Raw genomic sequence first — 26,873 nt, forward strand, 5'->3', positions numbered from 1 at the left:
TACCAGCCATCACCGTCCCGCTTGCCTGCACGTTGCCTTCTTACTGCCCCGAGCCAAGCATGGGAGATCAGCTTGCCCTCCTGTCTCTGCTCGTGCTATAGGCCTGTGCCATCTTTTTCCGTAGAAGGGGCGCCCCATCACTGGTTGGGATGGGCTGGTCCTGCTGCCAGGCCACAAGGGCTGAAGTGGAGGTTGCAAGCCGTTGCTCAGGTGATCTGATTGTGGGTAGCGGGAATACGTGTGACCCTGGCTCCCGGCTGGGCCAGCTGTCGTCTTATTTCCCTTTTGAGTCTATCCAACTCTCATACTGGGCCCTCAATCATGGTATTAATACAGTTTAGGTCAATCCAAAGATGTATCAGTGTCAAACATTTTACTCTGATAAAATCACCGACGTGTCAGTGGTTAGGGTACAACATCAATCTGATACCATCCCCTTCCCGGTCCAGGACGTCCTTAGCAAGGTAGTCATACACGTAACGCCCATTTGCGCACAAATAATTATCTCAACTTTTGCAATAAATTGATTTGTACCAGCCTCTATCCTATTTTTTTCTTTGATTGCTTATAGGGTTAGTTAAAAATTTTTAAAATACAGAAACAATGCTTGTGTTTGGCTTCCTGTGTTTGTGGTAGGGAAGATGGCAGACATACTTGATGTTATAGCTTCTAAAACTTTAGATGCTGCAAACTTGAGCTTTTTTTTTTTTTAAGATTTATTTATTTGAGAGCGAGAGAACGGAGAAAGAGAGGAGAGAGTGCAAGGGAGGGGCAGAGGGAGACAGAGTTCCAAGCAGACTCCATGCTGAGCGCGGAGCCTGACACGGGGCTCGATCTCACAGCCCTGAGATCGTGACCTGAGCTGAGATCAAGAGTTGGACACCTCACCGACTGAGCCACCCAGGCGCCCCAGACTTGAGCTTTTTAAAAACTATGCATATTTGGAAAAGATGTTCAACGGAATGCATTCTATCTGAGCATTTAATTTGGCGTATGCTGTGAGAATTAGCCTTAGCTGAGGCCTCTGAGTAAGTTAACCTTACTCGATGTTCGAGTTTAAAACAGAGGAAAGCAACACAGCGTTTTCACTTTGCCCTCCAAATAAAATTGTTAGCAGCTTCCTGCAAGACGGGCCAGTGTTCAGGGTGGTAAATGGCACCCGAGCTGACGGTTCCCTGCAACGCAAGCCTTAGCCTCATCGCGGAGAGTTTAAGAGGCTGGTTCTCCACAGGTGTACAACATGAAACGATTGCATATATCCTTGTTTTCCCTTTGATGCTCCCCCCTGGCCTATCTGAAGGCCGATTTACAGCAGAGTTCAACTCTCCTCCCTCCCAAAGATGATCTATTATTTTACTGCCCAAACTTCTGCTTCTCCTGACCCCCGCTATGGCATTTGGTTAGGGTAGGGCAGAGGAAAAGCTGCAGTTGTTTTCCACGTGTAAAGACTGAGATTAATCTGTGGCTCTCCGTCCTCTCTCTTTGCCCTGTGCGTAAACTAAAGTGAATCACATATCAGTTTGTTTCCAAACAAACTGGAAGATCTGATGAGGGTGTGGACCTAATATTTCTATGAATTGCTTCATATTTGAAATATTGAAACCTCAGGTCTTTAGACATGGACTAATCCCACTATTCACAAATGAGTTTTTTAGCCATTTTGAATACGGTGACTCAGTACCTTAATAGTATGTGAACACAATTTCCATGAGTACTGATGACCTCTAGGAGAGATACCGACTGAGGGTTAATTATTGAATCATTGGAACACTATGTCTAGCTACATTTGCATAGCATTTAGACTCCTGACAGAAACGTTTTTACAGGAATAATCAGATGTCATGATTTGCAACTGCTGATTCTGATCATTGAGTTTTCTATCATTATGTTTTCCCATTTTTTTTAAGTCATTGAGTTTCACCACAATACTTGTGATGCTTTAAAGACAATGCACCGATATTACCACATATTGTGGGATGACCACATTTTTGACAGAATAGTGTGCATTTCAAATGACTCGTTTGTTCAAAAATAATTGAAAGAAGGAAAAGTCTAGTCATTTGCATAATAACACGCCGAGGACACATGCATTCTGCACATCTGGTTACACAACTAGGGTGCTGGGTGAGCTCCCAAGCACTGTGCAGAAGGTCTGGCAGTGGGGGCTTGGGGTCCCGGGGGCTGGGGGGCCAAGCCCCATCTGCACACAATTACAGCCGAGTGCTGGAGTTACTTCCAATCAAGGGAGCCAGCTGACCCTAATGCAAAGCAGATGGACCATTTCTCAACATGCAAATGGTAAGATTGTTGTACATAATAATCGACGAGACTGTTAAATGAAGAAATGCAAACTGACGTGGCTCTGATGGTCATTATGTTCGATTAAGGCTCTAGGTAGTTGAAGGATATTCAAGATTAAAACCTTGCAGCAAGGGGATTCAGACGCTTGCTTTGCTGCTGATGAGTTCAGGTTACTTCAGCAGCTGGAGTATGTACCGGAGGTGCATTTACACTAGAGGATTATGCATAGGACACAGCCAAGGAGAAACTTGCATTGGAAATCTCAGACAACGGGCTTTATGAGTTTAAAGCACTAAGCAGCCATCTTCTCTTCTCTGTGCACCGAGAAACTACGTGAATCACAAAATGTTCTCAGAGGCCACCCTCTCTTCACACACCCCCTCGGTAGAAAGTGTGTCTAGGACCCGCCTGGAATGCAAACCTGATACAAAGCAATCATTTTGTCGAGCCTTGGTAGCTTTTTTTTCTTTTTTTCAAGATTTTATTTATTTATTTGAGAGAGAGAGAATGAGAGAGAGCACGAGAGGGAAGAGGGTCAGAGGGAGAAGCAGACTCCCTGCCGAGCAGGGAGCCCGATGCGGGACTCGATCCCGGGACTCCAGGATCATGGCCTGAGCCGAAGGCAGTCGCTCAACCAACTGAGCCACCCAGGCGCCCGGTAGCTTTTTTTTTCTTGACCTAAGTCTTTAGAGAGCTACTTCTGGATTTAAAACTCATCAGCACACTTTGGGATTTCCATCCTATCAGGAATTGTCAGGAATTGGTCTTTTTTTAAACCGGGAAAGTTCTGTCAATGCAATAAAACTATTCATTCCGTCTTCTAAACTTACTAATAGAGTTTTATTGTATTATTATTTAGTATTTGCGTTTTTAAAAACGTAAGGGTAAGCGAATACCTGTGTTAAGGTTTCTCCTTTCCCGAAGGTGAGTGCCCTCCAGCAGAGAGGGGTTGACCATTGGTGCGAAGACTGGGTCACTGTTTCTGTATCCTCTTATCTCCGCGCTTACGTTCTTGAGTGCGGAATGGGACAGTAGGTTGGCTGTTCTTCGGCAGACATTTCCTGAGCATTTGCTCTTGCGGAATGTGCTCTCCTGGGCCACTGTGAGGTGTGGGAACGAAGGAGACCTGTTCCTTGAGGGCTGGGGTCTGTAGCTTCGGGGGGAAGACAGACATCATCCAAGGAGCTTCTGTAGTAAGAGGCAGTTCAGCGCACACTTGGACAGTTACAGGCTGAGCTTTGAAGAGGGGGCAGAAGAATGCAAGCTTTGTTTCCACCTGGGAGGTTTTAGGGTAAGTAGGTCTGAGCAGTGGCATTCACTCTGAGCCTGGAAGTATCCACGTATCCGTAGTCAGAAAGTAGGAGGAAAGACATTCCAGACTGAAAGTATCTAGTAGTAGTAGGAAGTGCCTGGCAGTGTGTTTCTCAAAAAGCTGGGTTTAAAAGCACGTTGTGTGACCAATATGGGAAATGTGCCACGAGGTAAGTGGAAAGATCTGACGTGATGTGGAGGGCGTGACATGTTCATTCCACAGAAAATGGGATGCAGCTGAATAGTTGGAGAAGGTGGAGGAGACCCTCTGTCCTCTACTTTAGGAAAATAATCATCACAAAATACCGTGAAGAGGGCATTAGAGAAAAGGATGGGCTTGCGGGGACATGGGATAGGAGGCTTCCTGAAGTGACACTCTGCAGTCCCACAAAGAGATGTCGGTGGGTCCAAGAACGAGTGGAAAGGTTCTCTTAGCTATCCAAAAGCATGGAGTGGTCATGAAGCTATCACTGGGGGAGGGGACACCCTCAGGAGGGGCATTTGAGTCGGGACTTGTGTCGAGAAGTTCTTTCGGTAGTGGGGCCTGCAGCGCAGACGGGGGACTGGGCACAGATTTGTGAGTCCCTTGCTTAGCAGAAGTACTCCAGGCACAAAAGTAAACGGGACTCCTAATGTAAGGTTGTGCACTGCAAAGAAAAGTTTACGACTCGAACTTAGAAAAAACCCTCATGCTGCGGCAGAAGGGGAGACCTGTTCCACACCAAGCAGGGACATCAGGGACATTTGAATCAGAATCTTTCAGGATTGTGCAGAGCTGTGAAAACTGCCCCTTTTCCCTCCTTTTGTAAGTGGCTCTTCCTAATTCAAAATGTAGAAAGAAGCCGAAAACTCAGAGAGGAACCTGAGACCAGGTTCGTTGCTCCTGGCAACTTAATCTTCCCCAGACTCAGTTACTTGATAGTCCCCATGTAGATCATTAACCCCTCACCCACAGCACAAACTCACAGTGAGGACCCGTTGAGGCACCAGTTGTTACAGTGAAGGGCAACGAACAGAGGCAACGCATCAGCACATCAAAGCAGAGACTGCAGTGGCATGGGGAATGCGTTTTCTAGGAGGTATTCTGTAGAACTCACTGACCTTTGACCAGATTTATTTGCTGCTCCTTTAAGACTGTGCAACTCCCCCCACCTAAACGTGTAAAGACTTGAGAATCCGCCCCCTCCCGCCAACAAGACTTAGCATGAATTAAGATCCAAGTGAAAATCAGAGTTGGTACTTGGTGACATCGCTAACATACATCAGATAGTACCTACATTTTGTATTTGCATGTTTTTCAATGTCTTTTCTGCTTAAATGGAAGAAACAGAAAAAGAAGTAGAGCGTTATCAAATGCCATGTTCAAATGAGTGGTCAGTGTGTTGGGCAGATGCTCATTCTCAGGAGAAACTGATATTAATAGCAGCTGGCATTCAAGGTTCTGATGGCATTGAACATCACAGTACCATGGGACTCTACCTAATCCAGTTAGTTTTACATACATAGGAGTATAGAACTTTGTTCTAAACTTCCCTTTCCGTAATGGCTATGATTTTGAACTCTGGTTCTTCAGTCTGTCAGTGGCCAGACCACTTGCATGCACCGTAGGCGGGGGGGGCGGGGGGGGGAGCGGGGAGAAGAAATCAGAATGATTAACTACTTGAAAATGAGACACCTGTGAGGGACTTTTGAAGCAAGGCGGTCACTCGTGCCAAAACCAAACAGTATAAATTCATCATTTTCCAATTTTAAACCCTAAGTCTATAGGAGAGAGCCCTGCAATCAGTTGGGGAATGCAAAAGATCTATGCTCTGGAAATCATGCTCGTAAGGTCTGACCACATGAGAGCATTTAGCCTTATAATTTTTTCCCTTAAAAGGCAAACTTTCGGAGGCAGGAGAGGCGAGCAAACCGGGGGAGCACGTTATAATGACCTTAGACTCTACCAGTAGAAACAGAGCGTGGTAAATGGGGACAGGGGCTTCAAAGCCTCTGTGACTGTGGCCTCATGTGCATTCCTTGTTAACCTCCAGTGATGTAGCTCAGTAACTTTGTTTATTCCAAAGAACGCGCATGAAAGAATTGCTGTCGAGATGACTGGGGAGAAAAAAATAGTTGTCCCGAAACAAGACCCGATGTAGAGCCTCTTTAAAAAATGGGAAACTAGAAGGAAAGGAGGTGATGCTCTTGAAATGCGGCGGGCTGACCTCTGCGTCAGAAGGTTTCAAACTTGAACCCTGCCGGGGAGGAACCCCTTTTCTGGAGGGAAGTGAGGATCAGTGGTCGTGACCTGAGATGGGCCGTAGAATTCTAAAGGTTTTCTTCCTCAGCTTGACCGGCCCTGGCGTCACCCGCCGATTGTTTTCATTGCCGTGCTCCTGTTTCAGGGGTCCCCCTGAAGCCCAGAAAAGAGTTACGATTTACAGAACTGCAGTCTGGACAGCTGGAGATTAAGTGGTCCTCGAAATTCAATATTTCCATCGAGCCCGTGATCTACGTGGTACAAAGAAGATGGAATTATGGAATCCATCCTAGCGAAGACGATGCCACACAGTGGCAGACGGTAGCCCAGGTAAGTGGTTCATGGACTCCCTCCCCTCCCCCTTGAGGTAAAGGTCTAGCACACCCGCAGGTAGAAAGTTAACTTGCTGTGCCTCGGCCAAAATAGCCCGACTACCCAAATGACTTAGTCAGACGTGGACGTCATGGCCCACGCATCTACAGAGCACAGGATGAGCTCCGTAGCTACAACCCGGTGCAACGAGGAGCTTGACTCTTGGATTCCTTTGCTCAAAATACCTGTGCAAGGGAGATCATTTTCTGAGTGTTCACATTTATTTCCTCCAAGAAGTGTATTTCCTTGAGATAAACTTAAAACCGACCCCAGTAAGAGAAATGCAACAGCATTAGGACGAGTTCATGTGATCTTGGATCATCTGAATGACTTCTAGTTTTCTTCTGCATCGAAGCCTTCGTTCTACACGAGGACTTGAGTAGCATGGGGTACGATTCCTATCACCCAACTAGTTGGTGGGAGGGACCCAGCCAGTCCTCAGTCCTTGCTAAGTGCTTGCTGCGTCCTGGGCAGCTCACACACTGACACCCCACCTGCATGGTCGCAGTCCTGGGGTTTATCTTAGCACTGCGGCTTCCTTTTCTGTCTTGCCAATGAGAAAAGCAAAATATTTTCTTTCTTTTTAAGAGCTGCTAAATGGACTACCAGCTGCAAGAAACCTACACGGTTTTAGAGAAAGAACAGATTCTCAATGTGAAACCACCTCATGCCCTCAGCAACTGCAGTGCGTTCTCCACGTGTGTCTGCGGGCAGAAACCCTGACCTGGCAGGGATCGGGTCATTTTGCTTGAGAGATTCCCTGACAATAAGATCAGCTCTTATATCCCTTCTATTTTGGAGAGAGGAAAGGCCTTTACTTATTTTTATTATTTTCACTGGTTCATGCCTTCCTTTGTCTTCCTTCCACCTTCCTTTCTTTGTCTGCTAAATGCTGTGGGGATCACGGTGACTTCAGTTTTTTAACCTCCAGGCCACGAAGAGTAAATGTTGAGGTCCGTGAAATAGTCGCCTCACATTCCGCCAAACGAGGTAGAAAGCCCCCTTGAAGAGTTCAGAGCCTTCCCTTTTAGATACTAAAGCAAAGGTGACAGCCCCTCTCAAGAGGTTATTTCAGCGTAGGGTTTGGGAGGGTTTGGGTTCAATTTCACTTGACGACGTTCATGCCCTGAGTGCGGCTTTGCGACTCCAGCAGGAGTGGCAGCCAAACTAGGCACCTTCCCCGGTGTCCAGTTTTATTCCTGTGGGCATTTTCTTGGACAGACAGATGTCTGCACACCTCACCTTGGAGGAACACGACCGGGTCCTTGCAGATCTTACCCGGTTTACTCAAACAAGGAAGAAAGGCTTGGATTGCAATATACTTCCAGAAATCGTTAGCACTCTTTAAAGAGTGTGGGTCCTCATACCGACTTCCAAGACCCTGTTTGGCAAGCACGTTCGAGAGGCATTTCCTTTCTGTAACTGGCAGATGATTTCATATTCGTGCCTATCACAGAATGAGCTCACGTATACATTTGCTCAGATGTGTAATTGAGTGATGAAACCCCTCGTGGGTTTAATGCTACATTAAGTCACCCGACGTAAGTAGCCCTGGCATGTTCCTAGCATTGGCTCCAGAGATCCTTAACTCTTTGGGGTGCAGTCCCTAGGAGTGGAATTAGACACCTGAAATGCCCTAGAAATTCCCTGACCCCCGACAGCTCTTCTCATAACTGAGCACGACGACCGCACTTACCCACAAGGGCACAGGGAGGTCGGGGCGGCATTGTGCTGGCCGACGAGGTGCTGTGCTTTTCAGACACACCCGACTGGCACGTCTGGGTGAAAGGGTTCTCTGTGCTCTGTGACATTTCTCTGCAGACCACAGATGAGCGGGTCCAGCTGACTGACGTACGACCCAGCAGGTGGTACCAGTTCCGAGTGGCGGCTGTCAACGTGCATGGGACCCGAGGCTTCACGGCCCCCAGCAAACACTTCCGCTCCTCCAAAGGTCGGTGTCGCGTTCCTGACCCCACGCTCACCTCCCTGCCGGGCACACCTGCGGTGCGGAGCCGTGGTGTCGCCCTGTCCGTATGTATGGTTGGTCAGCAGGTGGTTTGCTGTTCTTCGCCGACGGGACCACGTGTGTGTGAGTGTCTGGTTCAGAACGTCACCCGCCTTTTACCTTCACAACATCACGCCAGATAACAGAATGGGGTCTTCTCAATTCGGAAGGGGTGGTTTTCCGTTACCAACTTGTGTTCAGTCTTTGCCTCGCGATGTTCTGCCTTAGTCACCTTACAGTTAATTTCTGGAGAGAAGAGTTTGGTTTGAGCTCCTGGAGACTGTGCAGCTTTTCTTGAAACGATGGTTATGTTGAGTGTGAATTAATCTCTTTTGCTTCATACCACCCAGAGTTTGACCTCCGGGTTCCCCTGTGTCACTGCTATTAATTCTGTTCGGTTCTTATCTCGTTGCTACTGGAAAGCCTCTGGCATCCCGTGACTGCTAATGCTGTGACATCTCTGGTGAGTTTCGTGTGTGCTAGTGGAACTAGGGGAAGGACGTCCCTGGACTCGATAACAAACAATACATCCATGTGTATTTTCTCCAGTTGTGCTTAGTGGGCTGTGCCTTCTCTGTGCACTCCACGTCTGCTGCAAGAACCCATGTCACAGCTAGGGGCTGGTGAGCTCATGCGCGTACTCCCCGATAGTTCTCCTGGTACAGGACGCTAATTTAGATTGATTTTAAACAAAATGCTTTGTGATGTTAATGAAGGATGTAAGACGGGTCCCATCAGTCCTATGTCTTTCATGGAGGGAGGGTCTGAGCTGGCTGCTATCACTTCCCATTTCTGTTGCGTGATTGGGGAAATGTATCTGTTGATGCCAGTCTGTCCGTTTCTCACTACGTCATATTGCAACCCCTTTGTCGACGTCATTGTTGGTCTCAGAAGTGGAAAGCTTGCAACCGAAATCGTTTAATATTAGGATTCTGTTACACCTTATGTTGTACACTTTTAACTCTTTTTTTTTAAAAAAGACCTTTTAGGAAAGGAAAGGTGCCTTTTTTTTTCCCCCTCCATGGAGGCAAACACACGAAGCAAATTTAAAAGTGCAATCGCAGACATCAAACCTTGTCTTGAGACTGTGTCTCCGATTGGTCTGATGATTTAGAGAGGCCAGGGAAATAAATCATTAACAGTGGGTTCAGAGGCGAGGATCCATAAGAGGCTTGAGAAGTCTTCACCTTGGTTTCATGGTTCACATGCGATGCGGGCACGATGTGGTCAAATGTGTTACCGTCTGTTCGGTTGCCTGGTCTGGTGTTTTCAGGTCACGGCTGCAGAAACAGCAGACAGAAGCCGTTGCCAGCCCTTTGGAGACAGATGTGGAATACCTTTAGGGGTTGGGTGGGATCTGGGCAGAGCTCCACTGACAGTTCCCAGGGCCGGTCATGTGGCTGCCAACTGCCTGGGAGGCATATCCATTCTGAGCAACTCGCGAGGCCTTGCTGTCGCGGGATGCCCCCAGTATATCTGAGCACCTGAATAGTCTAGAACTAGAGCTGCACCGCTCAAATTTAAATGGGCTTTTGCTGAATGAGAATGCACCGTGTTGGGGAAGCATAGCATTCACCATTGCGCTGCTGTTCTATTTCCTGATTTTCCAAACACACCCAACACCGAGCATTCCAGACTCTAGTCCTTGCAGTTCTTGCAAACCAAAAATGTCTGCAAGGAATACACAGTAGATTCTACTCTTTTTCCAGTGAAGATGGATCACGGAATTATGGAAATGGAATAGATCCGCTAAACGGCTGAGGACATCTCCTCTAGGATTTGTCTAAAGGAAGCCTGACCATTGACAAGATGGCACCACATCCTTCCGCACCTTATTCAGATCTCATCAAACGGAGAAATGGGCCTTAATGGGAAAACTGTGTTTAACAACTGTACTGAAATACAATTATCATACCATTAGACTCATTCCTCTTACGTGTACAGTCCAGTGATTTGTGCTATTGACAGACTTGTGCATCGCCATCGTCCACTTGTAGAATCCACCAAGAGCCTTCATGGCTTCCTGGGGAAACTTTAGAGTAGAGACAAAGTTAGTTTTGAGTCTTCACCTTCTCATCACTCATGTTTCATTCCCTTTTGTATTAAATAGTTGTTAGGCTCCTATGTGTGTCAGGCACAGGGGATAATAAATGAACGAAAGGACAAAAATGTCTGCTTTTGTGGACACACACACTTATGCCAGTTGCGGGTATGAGGAAACAGTCAACAAGATTAATAAGTAAAATACTGTTGTATAGTAGGGTAGGTGGTGACAACTGATGATAAAAATAAAGATTAGAACAGAGGAGATGTTGGCGGGGGGGCATATTTTGTTGTCAGTTTTCAGGAGGGTAGACCAAGGTTTTGCCGAGAAAGAGATGTTTGTCTAAAGGAGGTGAAAGAGTCAGCCTTGCACCAATTTGAAAGGCGAGCATTCCAGTTCCTGGAAGCAGTCGGTGCAAAGGTCCTGAGGCAGGAGTGAGCTTGCCGTGTTCGTGGAACAGCACAGGAGCCCGAGGGTTGAGCTGTGGAACAGGGCAGGGGAGCTGGAGGTGAAGCCTGAGAGGAAGGAGGGAGGTGGGGTGATGGAACCCTTCTAAAAGTGGGTGATGCGTGTTGCCCAACTCAGAAAAGTCTAAAAGTCACTGCACTGTTCATTTAACGTGAGCGAGTTTTATGGAATGGAAGTTAAGTTCCCATAAAGTCATTTAAACAGTTTTTCCCCAGTAAGCCCCCTTTCTCCGCTTGAAGAGATTGAGTAAATGGGGAAAGGTAACGGTGCCATCTTGCAGATGGTTACGTATCCTTTAGACAAGTCCTGCAGGAAATCTTCGACCGTCTGGCGGAATTATGGCACTCCCATCATTCCACCGTGCCTGTTCGCTGAACCCGCAGTAGAACCTCTTACGAATTCTGCACCAGCACTTGCGGTTTGCTAGGGTGCCAAAGCGACAGTCTAGAATGTTCCTCACAGTGAGATGCCCGGAAGTATGGATACGGGGCGTATTTGTAAAACCAGGAAATAGAACATTGCACCAGAGGCTGCCCTGATTCCAAAAATGGTGCATTTTCATTTAATAAAAGCCCATTTATTCCTGCTGTGCCCCAGAACTGAAACTGTACCGTTGTTAAGTCCTCTAGTGCTTTAAAATGGCTTTGAGAAAGAATGATTGCTTCTCAAATAATAGTCTGTGCAAAGGGTAAGTGTATTTGAGTTGGGTGGAGGGCCAGCCTTGGTAATTTAAGTCTGGGTCAAGGGAAAAGGGAAGTGATTTTTTTTTTTCCATCTACAGTAAACACTTCTGAAAATAAAAGGAAAATTAAATAGAGAAGGAAAAAAAATTGATAAGATGGGTTTCATTTCGTTTATGCTTTCTGCCTGGTATTCATTGGCCATAATCTTGATTTTCGTGGAAAAGCCAAAATTCTTGTCATTCTCTTCTTAATGGTTCTGTTTAAATACAAAATTAGTCTGTGGTTTGCCAGAATGGATTGGCTATTAACTAAGTTAATTTCCTTTTAAGTTGTGTATTTTCCCATAACTTCATCCTAACCCCTTAGAATGCTGATTTTTACAGAAAATTCAGAGTTGTACATGGATTGGTAACTCAGTTTCATGTTTTCCTCCTCCCGGTGAATGCCATTTTTGTTGTCAGCCCCCAGAAGACATGAATGATTATGAATTGGGGACAATCAGCCATTCCTGCTGGCAGCAGCAAGCCCAAAATAGAGGTTGGGGTAATTTCTGTATTTCCTTATTTAAATTTTCTACTACCTTTCCCCGGTACTTAAGAAGGAAAATTGTCTTCAACGTTAAAAATTCAAATTACGAGTGGGGACTCGGGCAGCGGATGCAGGCTGTCTCCCAGCACATCTGTCCTGCAGGTGGGCAGAGCCTGCTGGGGGCCCGGGGCGAAGGCACATTTAGAAGCTGAGCTGTGGGTGTCCTGAAACAGTACAGGGCAGGGGCGAAGATTTGGGTCCCTGGTGGCGGGGGCGGGAGGGGGGGGGTCCGCAGTGGTTTTACTCCACACCCATAGCATTCCTGTTCGTTAGGACATTTTCAGTCGTGGTTTAAAATCAACGTATGAACAGTTCCGTGAAAGGAATCACTAGGTTCCCGGGCTGCTTCCCGTGTTGGACGGCGGTAGTCCCTGCAGACAACGCAGCCTTTCTAGCCTCTCTCGTGGCCTCTCGCCTGCTCTCACCCTGTCCCAGAAGCTGGCAAGCCTCTTGTGACGTCTGTGGGATTTCGAGCGAGCAGAGCCCCCAGACGTGCGAGTGAACCACCCAGAGTGGCGGTCGTGCCTACACAAAACGTACTTTTTGGCTTCCAGTGCACATTTCCTTCTCTTTTTCGGCAGATTGGTGTTTCACCTTTCCTTGATCATGTCGATATTTATCAGCAAAAAATGTGTATGTGTTGCATGCGCAGTATTGGAAATAAATATTGCTAAGTCCTCGTACCTGCACCAAAACACTCTTTACAAGACTGCCGAATTTGGGAAAGAGTGCGTCTGCCTTTCGGCATGACTTCTGGGTGTCAACATGGGTAGAGTGACAGAAGGAAGACTTCCAATTTTCTAGGTGGTACAAAACAAAGTCTGATTTTTTTGTGGGTTTTTTTGTTTTGTTTTGTTTTGTTTTGTTTTTGCATGTTGCCAAAAGCAGGCCAACATTTGTTTGGATGTTTGCAATTAGTCAATATCCGTTTAGCATTCTGAAATAGCAAATGTTAAAGGGAAATGTAGAAGGAAAAATGTTAAAATCCACCTTCTGTTGTCATTCAGCTACTACATCCACCATCTTTGACTACTCACTCCCTCCAAATTCAAGGTTTCTCCTCCACCTTCCTTCTCTGTTTTCCCACGTGTACAGGATACATTACCAAGGAAAAGCAGCAGAGAGCATTGTTTTCTGAGCTCAGAGGTAGCGCGCTGGCTGTTATTCCGTGCATACGTTCCGGAGTGTCGGTGAGCCGAGCACAGGCATCACTGGGGTCATAACGCTCCCTGATGCTCCGTGTGGACCCTCGAGACTCTTTATGCCTCTGCACGGCTCCTCCGTGAGCGCCCTTTCCACTGGGCGAGACTCCCGGGTGCCTGTATCTTGAAACCATCGAGCAGTTGGAAACCTGCCTGCAGTGTAGCTTCTGCAGCTTTTCAAAGGCTTATGAGTTTTGTGTCTAGATACTGCAGGGTGATTCCTGGTTTTTTTTTTTTTTTTTTTTAATGAGGGAAGGAAAACGGTCCCAACTGCTGAGTCTGGACAGGAAAAGAAAAGCTAAATTTTAGAACCAACCTTCTAATTCAGTTGCAGAATGTGTGAGTAGTCCTACCATTGCTTTAAAAATGTAACTCCACTCAATCACGATGACGTACCTCGAGAGAGAGATTCCTATAATGCGTTTCAGTGGGAGGCTTGATCTCTGGATACCATATGAGGAAATCAAGTAAGTAATAAAATTAACACTCATTTTCTTAGAACATATGTTGTTCCTCTATATGCACATGTCTGAATATATTTGTGTATATGTAGATGGTTATTTATTTATCATCTCTTTCTTGCTGGTTGCATACTACCTTTCACTTGTGGCATTGTCCACCAAAAGTTAAAGAAAGAATGAAACCTTCACCTCCCAAGAGGAAACCCTAATGTTCCGTCTTCCGTGGCTGGAAGCACCACATATGATCGTTAATAAAGGGAACTATTCTTGTCCAACTCTAACACTGGATGTTCATGCTAAATGATTGATGCAGCTTGCACTTGCTTGAAGTTGTAGATAAGTCGAAAAAAGCTAGCACAGCCTCCCTAGGTCAGTTATCTTTGGAAGCATGCTTCCTTTCTGCTTCCTGAGATGTGTTTCTGCAGATAATTGGGGCGATCACACAGAGGGAGTGCAAAGCAGCAGAAAGGACTTCGAGGTGGGGGAGAAGTGCTCGGACTTAAGCTTCAGAGGGAGGGCTTGGAGAGCATTGCTCTTGTGATGACTCTGACCCCCCTCCCACCCCCCACTTTATGCTCTAGAGCATAAATCTCCCACGTTCAATTTCCCCACCTGCAAAATGGGAACAAAAGTCCAACATTTACTCAACAAAATACAGCCCTACATTTCTAACGTTAGAGCTGGTGCTCGTGTCAAGTTTCAAGAGCTAATGCTATCACTGCTTTTGAAAGACTAGCGCAGGGATTGGCAGTCTGTGGCCTGCGGTCCAAATTTGCCTTGCTGCTTGCTTTTACAGATAAAGTTTTATCGGCACACGGCTCATTTGTTGACATCTTTTCCATGGCTGCTTTTGAGCTACAGTAGCAAAGTTCGGTGGTTGCCACAGAGACCGTGTGGTCTGCAAATCCTGAAGTTAAGTTTACTCAGCTCCCTGACCAAAAAAGTCAGTCAGTCCCTGAACTCTATAGACTATTATGATGGACACTGCCCACGAAAGGGCTTTCTGTATTTTCTTTCTGTCGGCACAGCGGCCCATGGTCATGATGGTGACGTATGACACAGCTAGAAGTGTGGCATGTGTAGGTGTGTATTTTAGAGCCTCAGCTTCCTCTTTCTGCCCTCCTCTTCAGTCTCCTGACTCTGCTGCCACCCATTCCTTGAATGACCTTGGACAAGTCACTTTCCCTCTGTAACCTGAAGACCTCCACCAGTTTCTAAAAAAACGTGCCAAGTAAATAAATCGCAGAATCCCTTAGGGCTTTATTAAAATGTAGAGTCTTTATATTTTTTTTCACATGCGGACTTGCTTCCAAGGAGACATTTCAAAATTTGAATGCAATTAAGACATTGTGCAAACCGAAAGAAAAGATTCTGTGATTCAGCAAAGGGAATATATTTTCCTTCGTCATGTGGGGAGCCATCACACAAGGCAGGGAATGGCTTGACTATGGGAACTTTTGGACTGCAAACGAAATCCTTCAGGTTAGAGAAATGGGACAGGCTGCCTCTCACCTGACATCTACAGGGAATAAGTGGAGAAATGAATATTTGGTTTACAGAGGAGAATCAGGGCAGTAACCAGACAATCTCTGCAACTGCCTTTTGCTTCATAATTGAACTGTGATTATTTTAGGGGTGTCTCATCTTGCTAATGGAAGTCCACCATCTTGACAGTGTAAATTGTCGGAAAGGGCTTTACGTTTCAGATAATGTCAAGCAAATACAAATTCACATATTGGAAAGCATGATTTCCTCATAGGTCATTCTTAGGAATTACGTTGTTGCATGTTTCATAATGTTTCATCCACGAGATGACGTGATTCTGGGTCATTATGATCACATCCAGGGTGTGATCAGGTTTTCCAGGGCAGTAAGTGAGTATGTACCGAATGGAGTAGCTGAGGACACGGGCAAAATACCCAACATTACACTTGGATTTCTTGAGAAGAGGAGATGATTTTGAGCTCTTCCTGTGCACCTAGAATAAGTGGAGAATTCACGTAACTACTTATTTTCAGCATACAGACATTCAGGTGCATCGCTGAAGACATGTACTGCTATGATCATCTTTACATACTGAGATTGTTCCTGGCCTTGAAGTGATGATTAGCTTGCAAACTAGTTTCCCTCTCGGAAAAGTCTATAGCTCCTTTTTCTAGGTAACAGTCGGAGTCCTACCGCAGAGGAAGGGGGATTGCTCGGAGTCTCTTATTTCAAGCCGGAAAGAGCCTCCCCTTTGATTTTGTAGTTCACTTCACGGTCTTGTTGGGATTCACCCATTCCGGTTGACGGGGTTTAAAACGGGCACTGAAATACCACCTTACAAATTAAAGCCAACAGTTAGGAAATGTGTTTGTTATCCATCCATCTACTCATTTAGCGACGATTTCCCGAGTGCCTGCTACATGCTAGGCCCTCTTCTCAATGCCGGGAATAGAGAAGGGAACCAAACAGATAAAAAAGATCCTCCCCTCATGGAGCTTCCGTTCTCGTGAGTGGAGGCAGACAGCAGAGTGCGTAATAAGTCAGTTGGTAACAAGGGCTGTGGGAGAACAAGAAAGCAGGAGGAGGTCACGGTGAACGCTTTCTCGGTGGCAGGAGGAAAGAGTAGCTAGCTGTTTTGAACAGGGTGGCTTCTGGCAGACCCGCAGTGGGTGGGTGAGGGGCCCGCCGTGGGGAGACGTGGGGGAAGGCATACAGGCAAAGCCAGGGGGAAAGCCTCAGCCTCGTGGTTGTCCTCTCTGAGAAATCGCATGGGAGCCACGTGGCTAGAGCAGAGGGGTCTGGTGGGGCTGGGGAAGGATCTGGGAGCGAATGTGAGGCCAGGATGTTTGGGAGACCGCAACACTTTGCCTCTCACTGAGCCAGGAAGCCTGCAGCACAGTAGCAATGAGACGTGGTCTGTGCAGTAAAGAATCCCCCGAGTGCTGTGGTGAGGAGACCTACAGGGAGGTGGTCTCAGCACGAGCGAGTGTTGATAGGAGGTCTCTGCAATAACGGGGGAAAGATGGTGGTGCCTCGGTGCAGGCAGTGGGGAAAAGCCGTCCACTCTGGATGTATTTTGAAGTCAGTGCTCCCAGGTGTTGCTGAAGGGACATGAGAGCACCAGAAGTGTGTGACCTCAGGGTTTTCAGTCTGGTTAGGCGGAAGGAAGGGGTTTCCATTTACTGAAATGGTAGCCCGCGTGGTGGGCTGTGACAACAATGACGATTTGAGTGCTGGACACATTACTTTCGAGTTGGCTCTGAGACCTCCACGTGGAGCTGACAGGAAAACCATCGAATGTTGGACTCTCCGTTTGGGGCAGAATCTCTCTTGGAGACATACAGCTGAGAGTCAGCGGCACAAAGACTTTAGGTAAAGTTGGGACCGGATGAGATCCCTAGCAAGTGCGAGTACACGAGAGAGAAGAGGGAGGTCCCCGAGTTCAGGGGCTGGGTGCTGTCCTGTTTAGAGATGGTGGCATGGGGACAAACCGGGCGGGGGTGGGGTGGGGTGGGCGGGGGCGGAGCGCAAGAAGAGAATCCGTGTCCTGCGGGACCAAAGGGAAATTTGGCAGGGTGGTGTCAGGTGGAGACTATGACTCAGAGAGAGGGTGCTGATGAGCGGTGTCACTCCGTGTGGATGATGGGAGTGGGGCTTCTCGGCGGCTCTGCTGAGCCAGCACCACAAGGAACCCGGTGCTTCCCCTGCCCAGGCTGAGGGAAACCAGCGTCTTCCAGCTTACGCACAAGGGAGCCATGTGCACCCCTCCTGCTTTCTGGCCATCGCGTGCAATCCTTTTCAAGTTGTAGCCTGCACATAGACCATCTGCTTCAGAATTACGTGTGCATTTTACATCGAAAATAGCTTACATAAAACCTATAAATACATATTTATATAAATACACAAAACATATACATACAGGGGCCCCACCGGGACTCACCGCATCAGCACATCCCAGTGTATGTCTTGGGCGCTCCCAGAAGGTTCCTGAAGTTGACTGTTGCAGAACCACCCTATCGACAGTATCACGAAACGTGCTCTGGATTAGGCACTTACCTGAAAAAGCAACTACGAAATGTTCTCGTTTTTAAAAAACTAAGCAGTCAACCAAACCTCCCATCCTTCCCTATATATCTCAGAGAAAACAAGATATCTTTAAAAATAATTCATGTTTTCATCATTCCCAAATCACAAACGGTCCTGACAGTAAAAACACAGGTATTTTTCCCTCGGTCTTCTTCATTTATATCAAGTTAGATGTAACTTCTTTGCACTTCTCATGCAGATGGTATTATAATTCGAATTCTTGACAGCATTTTTCTGGGAAGACATCTTCAAACAAAACCATCTGTAAATAATTTGTGGTGAGCGGCATCTACACTTGCTCACTTCATGGCAGAGAATGAAGGAAAGACCGTCTAGCTTGTGCGTATGTAGTCATCTTTGTTATATATATTTAAAATGGAGATTTGTAGGGTAATAATTCCAGAGCCTAGTCTGTCTCTTGACAGTTGAGAAGGTTTTGGTTTATGTGACAAGCCAGAAATGGTGAAATTACAAAAATGGATGTTATCCGTATGTCATCTAATTTGTAATGTAGATTAAGAAAAAATGCTTTATTTTTGCTGATCTCCCTTGTTGCTCTTGCTGAAGCAAGGATCAAAAGCTACAGGGCCACTAAGATGAAAGCAGTTACTTGTGAGAGCGGGATTTCTATCTTTTTCTTTCCAGAGTTTTCAAAGGCAGGTCTCCTTTACCGACCTATTTAATGTCAACCAGCCTAAAAGGAATTTTACCATGTTTTGTTTTCTTTCTTTTTTTGTTTTCTTTAAAGATTTTATTTATTTGATAGCGTGCGAGCGGGGAAGGGCAGAGGGAGAGGGACAGGGAGAAAGCATCCCAGGCAGACTCTGTGCTGAGCGCAGAGCCCGGCACGGGCTGGATCTCATGACTGTGGGACCGTGACCTGAGCCAAAACCAAGAGTCCGATGCTTAACCGACTGACCCACCCAGGTGCCCCAAATTTTACCATGTTTTATACAAACTTATCCATTTCTGTACAGTGAAAATTTAGCTGGGTTATCGTGGTTATGTAAATGCCTACCAGGAGCCTTCTGGATTACAGATACAGCCCAAACAAATGTATCTTACTGTTTTGTAGTCCGTATTTTCATTTGAGGCTTACGGGGGGGTGGGGAGGGGGGTTGTATTTGTTTTCAGCTTTTCTACACGTAAAGGGCAGTGCTCACGTGTTGACCATGTAGTCATTAGCCATACAAGGATCTGGGTCTTGTTGTCACCTTGGTACTTGAGTATGTGGTTTGTCTTTCTCCTGGATTTCAGATCCATCTGCACCGCCCGCGCCGGCCAACCTCCGGCTTGCAAATTCTACCGTAAACAGTGACAACACCGTGACCGTGGCTGTGGTTTGGGATCTCCCCGAGGAACCAGACATCCCTGTGCACCACTACAAGGTGTTTTGGAGTTGGACGGTCAGCAGCAAATCCCTTGTCCCCACAAAAAAGAAGCGGAGAAAGACCACAGATGGGGTAAGTGGGCGTGAGAAGAAAGAGTGGCGTCTTCTTACACGGTGTACTTGAACTCAAGGCGACAGATCGGAGGGTGGCCTCTGCTGAGCTCAGAGAAGGAACGGGTGAAAGAAAGCTTCCCATCCCTCTTTTTGGGCTGAGGAAGTACAGAGAATGGAGGGCCATTCCACAAGTTTTGCCTTTGGCATTTTAGGTGAAAAAAAGCTGAATGTAGCCCATCGACGTACTCCTATCCAAATGGCAGCCACAACTCCAGGAGAGGAACAGAAATCATTTTGTCTTGACTGTCCAGTCATAGAAAATAACAGAACTCAAAATGTCTTTTACATTTACATCTTCTTTGCTTTTGTTTGAGATCCTTATAAATCGACGCGCAAATGTCCGTGTCTTTCCTGTCACAGGGGATTTTCCTCTGTAAGCTAATCAGCTTAGAAAATGCATGTTTGACAATATATTGTTCTCATTGATTAAAAGAACTTGGGATTGTTTATTTTCCAGATGCCAAGAAATAAAGTCTCCACTGAACCATTTTCTGAAATGAGATTTCTATGAGAGTGAACATTTGGCATCGTATGAAATTTTTAGTGCAGAAAAAGGAGTTCCTCGGTTTCCTTTATTGTTAGAAAACTTACATAAACAACTTCCCCCTAACTTATAAAGCTGAATTCCATAAAAAATACATGTTTGAAAATATTTTTTTAAAAAGAATAACAAGACTTTTTTGGGGGGGGCGGTGAAGATTCCGATTTCTGTGCCATTTAGAATTCTAAAACGTGTCAAAAAGGCCATATCCTCGATATTTAGCTGATGCCTATTTTGGTTTTATTTTTAAGAAACTTTCTGACAGTCCCGTTCTTTATTTTCATGGACTTCACAATAAGCGGTAATTGGCAATGCCCGGTTATGTCATAGGAAGATTTAAAGGAGCTCAGGTTGTGGGATCATAGGGGTTGGAAGCAAAATGTGACGTGTGCAGTGGTTACAGGGTCTGCACGCACGCACACACACATGCAGGTGCACACACGCATGGATGCTGTCAGTCAGCAGGCAGCGTCACCGGTTACTAGGAAACTTTGCAGTGTATTTCTATTCTATATCAATTAGATAAATAAAACTTGAACTGTAGATTTTCTTGAAGTCATTAATAGGCCAGATGAGCCAAAACTGTAGGTCACTGTCTTATGAGTGACTTACATTTTTGGATCCACTGTAGGCAAGGTATAGGTCCTGCGGACCCCTAAGTTCTCAATGTTAAAATCTGACCAATTGAGATTAGGATTAGGAACTGGAGAAATCCAGAAGAACATGGGAAATTATGAAATTTCCTTTTTGGCGATCAATATGTTCCCATTCCCTAAGATACCACTCTAATATCCTTGGTAAATAAGAAGAGAGGGGGATTTTTCAAGGGGATGCTCTTTCAAAAGTGCATTTTCTTTTACTCAGGAGGTAACAGTTTGAGGAGAGTGATAAGCCACCCGACAGGTAACCCCCAGGAGAAGAAAGTGAGAATTGGTAGTTTATGCAGACACACTATCAGAGAGGTAGACGGTCCACCACGAGGCCCCGAGAGGGTTTTTCTGTGGCGGTACCAGGGGCAGAGCTCGGGCCCTGCCTCCCTGTGGAGAGGTAGCCACGGCCTGGCGTCTGACGCTCAGACTTCCAGCTCTGCCATCAGCCTTCCAGAGCCAAACAGATGACGATGGCCGAGGTCTGATCATTCACCCCTCAAACGCCCGAATCATAAAGCGAAACCATCTATAATTTACAGTGAGCGTTAATGCTCACGCTTCTGACATGCCCATGAAAAGCCTGTTCTCTCTCTCTCTCTTTTTTTTTTAAGATTGATTTATTTTGAGAGAGTGAGAATGAGAGAGAGAGAGAGAGAGAGTACATGAGAGCGGGGAGAGTTAGAGGGAGAAGCAGACTCCCCGCCGAGCAGGGAGCCCGATGCGGGACTCGATCCCAGGACTCCAAGATCATGACCTGAGCCGAAGGCAGTTGCTTAACCAACTGAGCCACCCAGGTGCCCGAAAAGCCTGTTCTCTTGCTGAAAAGAGATCTCACAAGACCTGAAATGACGATCAGAATGTTACCAGGTGACTGTGGAACTTAAACACAGGAGTTACTTATGTGACTCAGTGTTTGATGATTCCAGATGATACCCTTCCCACAGCAAGGACACTGCACACAGAAAACTGGGAATACTCTCTACTGGGAAGTGCGTGTTGCCGGTGGCCTGCCGTTTGGAGTTGTGTTACCGGTGGATACTTCCTGTCCTTCGTAAATGTCAATACCACCACCTAGACTGTTTCTTGGCGAGCCTTATAGTCAAGGAGCTCTTGAATCTCACCACACGCATGATAGTTTGACAAATGTTTGCATGGTAAGACACACGACCTGATTTTTCTTCGTTACGAGTTCTTGCAAGGGTGTTTCCTATCCTGTATTCCTGTAACCCTTGAAAAAGCACCAGACTCAGAGTTATCAGACTTGTGCTCATGTCTCGGAGCCTCGATCAGACACCTGGTTTGCTCCGATGTGTCACTGGGTCTCTCAGTGTTTAGTAGAATTCCTGTCCGGCCTCCAGCTTCGCTTAATGCTGCAAATCACACACACACACACACACACACACACACACACACACACTTGGATGAGTGCTTGGTATTAACAGTAATGATGACAAAAAAAATCTTAAAGCATTTTCTTAGGATGATTTTTCTTACTACTTTTGATTGAAAGTCACTCAGAGAAGATTTAAAAGAAATAGTAAAGAAATAGTGAATGTCAATTCATAATTTTTCCAGGTATATGCCAACATGAGCTTCTGTCAGGTTATGACAAACCCGTCTCTTTTCTCCGTGAAGTGGTGTCTAGGATGGGAGGCGACAGAATTACTCATGTCTATAGTATCGGAGAGGATCCAGTAATTAGGATAAGGAACCGTTTCCAAAAAAAATATGTTTGGCCATTCTATAAAATGTATCTGGATGCAGAGTAAAACTGCATTTTCAGATGCTCAAGCTGAGGAGAATTGTGTGACCTTAGAAAATGAAGGCATACGTCGGGTAGAGGTGGATGTGTGCTTCACGAGGACCATCTGGCTTTGGGATGAAGGAGGGACAGGCAGGGCACGCTTGTAATGGGCTTGGCGCATCTTGTCCTCCTCTGCAGTCCCAGAATTCCGTGCTTCTGGACAGACTCCAGCCGGACTATGGCTACACCGTGGAGCTGCAGGCCATCGCATACTGGGGGCAGACGCGCCTGAAGGGGGCCAAGGCCTCCCTGCACTTCACGCCCATGCATGCCACCAGCCGCAGTAAGTGCCTCGTGCTTGTGGTCGGGTGAGCACGAAAGCCAGCACTCGCCCAAGAGAGGGGTGGCGGCAGCGGGGGGGGGGGGGGGGTCTCACCTGGAATCGTGACCCCGTAAATCTTGCGGGCAGTAAACCTACAATGCCGAGCTAGATGACCTCTAGAACGACCGTGCGTCAGACACTTTCCCCTTTGAAGTTTCTCTTTTGATTTTTATCCACTGACTATGTAATATGTTGGTGTCATAATGGAAATGTAACAAGAAAACTTAGGTCTCCTAAAAACGTGACAGGTGACACACCCATTTTCACGGGTATTCCCCAGCGCTCACCATCCCTTCATATTCCAGGTAGTAAGTTATTCCCATATTGATTTTCCTAGTTTCCAGTTTTCCTAAACTAGTATGTTTGCCACAAACTGTGCAAAGCAAAAGGAGAGTCTTACATGGCACTCCTATCTGAGCCAGAAAATAAGTCCCTTTCTTGTTGCTGGCTTTGCTCACAAGAGGGGACAGGTTAGAGCCACAGTGGAGAAGTGCCTGGCAAGCTTTCCAGGAAAGGGGCAGATGAAAGGGGCGTGTGATGTCGATTCCCTTCGAGTCGAGCCCCGTGGTGTCTGCCTTTCATCATGGGTCTGGTGCAGAGGTTAGAAGAATGGGCTAAAACCTTGTCTGAATTTCGGAAAGGCGAGCCTTGCTATGCAGAATTAGACGCAGTCATTGTTTGTAATTATCTTCTACCACCTGAGAAACATCGGATCAGAATGAGCAGGTCTGTTTGAAATGATGCTTTCAAAAAAGTCCTAGAAACAGAGCTTCCTTACCTGCTTGAGAAACCGTCTCTTTGGAGATTAAATGTATTTGAAACAGTCGACGATATCTTTGTATGAGTCTGGGTAGAACACAGCTTTTACCTAAAACTTCTCATGGAAACTTTTCTATATGTTTAGCAACTTATACTGATTTTTCAATCCTGTCATCTAGCCACTCCTCAACCTGAAATGTAGGGCTGTGAATTATGACATGACTGTGTCAAATGATGGGGATACTTACTGTGTTAGACTCTACTGTATGATAAACACAGGTGCACTACATAGTGTGTATACCGCATAGACCAAGTGTACACGATCTAGTGTACATGTGCCATGTATTTGTGTATATGTGCTTGTGCGCGCATGTCCCAAAAATCCAGACACATACACATATCCACACACGCACACAGATACATGCATACGCATGCATGCGCACACGCACACATACACATGCACACACACATACACATACACGTGCACGCATACAAAACGCACACCTACATGCACACACATGCACACGCACGCACACATGCATACATATACACGTGCACATGCAAAACACACACGCACACACACAGATGCATGCATATGCATGCACACACGCACACACATATACACGTGCACCCATACAAAACGCACATGCACACAGATACATGCATACGCATGCACGCACACGTGCACACGCATACACATACACGTGCACACATACAGAACGCACAGATATACATGCATACACATGCACACACACGTGCACACACACATACACATGTTCACGTACACAGATACAAAACACGCACACATGCATACGCATACACGTGCACATACAAAACGCACACGCACACACAGAGATACATGCATATGCATGCACGCACACATGCACACATACAAAATGCACGTGCACACACAGATACATGCATATGCATGCATGCACACGTACGCACGCACGCATACACATACACGTGCACATACAAAATGCACACGCACACACAGATACATGCATACGCATGCACGCACACGTGCACACGCATATACATATACACGTGCGCGCATACAAAATGCACATGCACACAGAGATACATGCATACGCATGCACGCACACATAGAAATACGCAGACATACAAAACGCACACGCACACACAGATATATGCATACGCATGCACGCGCACGCACGCATACACATACACACATACAGAACACACAAGCACACATATACATGCATACACATGCACACGCACACACACATACACATGTTCACGTACACACATACAAAACACACGGACGCACACATGCATACGCATGCACGCACACATGTGCACACAGAAATACGCAGATATACAAAACGCACACGCACACACAGATACATGCACGCACACGTGCACACATGCACACAAGCATACACATATACATGTGCACACATACAAAACACACATGTACACACATACATGCATACACATCCACGCACACATGTGCGCACGCACACACACATACCCGTGCACACATACAAAACGCACACGCACACACAGACACGTCCATACGCATCCACGCACACGTGCACACGCACACACATATGCGCACACACATGCGTGTGTACACACAAAATGCACACGCACACACAGATACATGCATACACATGTACGCACACGTGCACACACACATGCACACACACGTATACACGTGCACACATACAAAACACACACATACACAGATACATGCATACCCATGCACACACGTGCGCACACGCACACACACAGAGATACATGCACACGCCTGAACGCACACATGTGCACGCACACATTATTGCAGCACTAGATGCATTCTGATCTCTGCCTAATGTTGAGTTTGGAAGATAAGCATGTACACAAGATCACACGAGCATCAGTCCATTGCACACGGAGCCGTAAGGCACCGTGGAAGTAGAAGATGCTAAGGTGGCAGTGGAAAAGGAGAGCCCTGAAGAGCAGGGAGGGCCGCCATGGGCCCATGAGGCACAGGCATCAGCCCACACGAGTGTGGAGTGCGTGCAAGTGCAGAGACTGGAAAGAGCCCCGAGGGTGCAGAGAAGTCAGTGCCCGGGGAGAAGGAAGGAAGGGGGAGTGGGAGGCTCTCCCAGGCTCTCCTGCGGCACACAGCTGCACCCTTCACCCTTCTGTTCACACCAGAGCCCCAGAGGCCGTCTTCAGGACGTCTCCTTTTTCTCCAGAAATGCAATTCTTTAAAAACTCCTTCTGTCTCTGATGTCAGATGCTAGGTGGGATCTGTCAAATTCTTTGCCATGTTCAGGCCGTTCCCACCTCTTTCTTAGAATTAAAATACTTTCCTAATTAGTATCTGTCTCCAGTCTTTCTTCACTATCCATTTTGTAGATGGCAGCCAACACGTGCTTTAGAAAATATTCGCCACGTAACAGATCTGTCCTGAGTTCTGAGAGTGTCACCTCTTCATCTTGTCCTCAAAGTTCGTCCTTCCGTCCTTTCCCCTTCGTCCCTCCCCAGCTTCCTCCTCAGACCCAAGTTCTTCAGACCTTTTGTTCCTGCTCGCGGGGATTTCATCTGTCCTGTAAAGTAAGTTTGCCTTTTAGTGTCCTGGTTTTTCCGGTAAACAGCATTCCTTCCCCATTAGAAACTGGCGTGGGATTGCAGACTCCCATAATTTGTGTGCGTTCCCACAACCGAGAACAAGGAGGAAAAGAATCCGAGCTCAGCCGTGCCCTTGCAGAGAGCTCATCGTGGAGCGCCCCGTCATGGTCGCGCCCGGACCGAGCTGCGAGGGCGCTCTGGGGGCTCTGTTGTCGCACATCTCGGGCTTTCTCACTCTTCCTGGCCCATCGGGTCAGTGAGACCCTCGTTGACTAGCTTCGTCTCCCACCCTCTCCAGGATGATTGCAAACCTGTCTCTCTCACACCTTAAGCCCTGTTGCACAATAGAGTCCAGCTTCCTCCCTCTCGGAAAGGCACTCAGTTCCCCATAAATATCAACACATCATGCCTCTCTTCCCCTGTCCTCTGTAACGCAAGGCAGAAACGTCCTTCCCTTTGCATATGGCAGACTCCACCCTGTGGGGTTGAGACCCACCGCTTTCCGACTTGGCAAAGAACATCCACCAAACCAAAATCTCATCTAGGTTACGGAACGAGGATTATCTTTCATTGTTGTGCTCCACGTGCATCCGCAACGTGCACAGGCATTGCTCCGAAGTATTTGTGAAACAGGATTCGTCAGGAAGCCCTCTCTTACCTGCAACCGCACTCAGGTTTCCACTGGACAGGTTGATTCTGAGTGCTAATGTCACTTTCTCATCATCTTTTGAAATTAAGTAATGTTTTACCCGATCAATAAGGAGTTAAAACAGTTAACCCCTTCAAAGGCCACTTTATTCTCAGAATTAGCTGATGCCTCTCATGTGGCTTCAGAAAGGTGATAGAGGAAAAGTAAAAAATGAACAGTGCAAAGTCCCTGTCATAATGCATATTGTTTAGTCTCAGGGTGTCCTGTGGAAGAGACGGGCTTTACAAAGGAGTATGCAGGACGTAGGTGCATA

General features: G+C 46.6%; 1 protein-coding gene across 4 annotated transcripts in view; it reads left to right on the plus strand.

The window, feature by feature from the left end:
• The window catches only part of ANOS1 (anosmin 1), a 183,998-nt gene that overhangs the window by 123,633 nt on the left and 33,492 nt on the right, over positions 1-26,873 (plus strand). For all 4 annotated transcript variants that reach the window (XM_027608023.2, XM_027608026.2, XM_027608022.2 and 1 more), the window contains 4 exons: positions 6,000-6,184; positions 8,048-8,177; positions 19,006-19,211; positions 22,386-22,530. In XM_027608023.2, the coding sequence (XP_027463824.1) occupies positions 6,000-6,184; positions 8,048-8,177; positions 19,006-19,211; positions 22,386-22,530 (666 nt within the window). The remainder of the gene's footprint in view (positions 1-5,999; positions 6,185-8,047; positions 8,178-19,005; positions 19,212-22,385; positions 22,531-26,873) is intronic.

This window comes from Zalophus californianus, chromosome X (genome assembly GCF_009762305.2).
Source record: "Zalophus californianus isolate mZalCal1 chromosome X, mZalCal1.pri.v2, whole genome shotgun sequence".
Lineage (NCBI taxonomy): Eukaryota > Metazoa > Chordata > Mammalia > Carnivora > Otariidae > Zalophus > Zalophus californianus.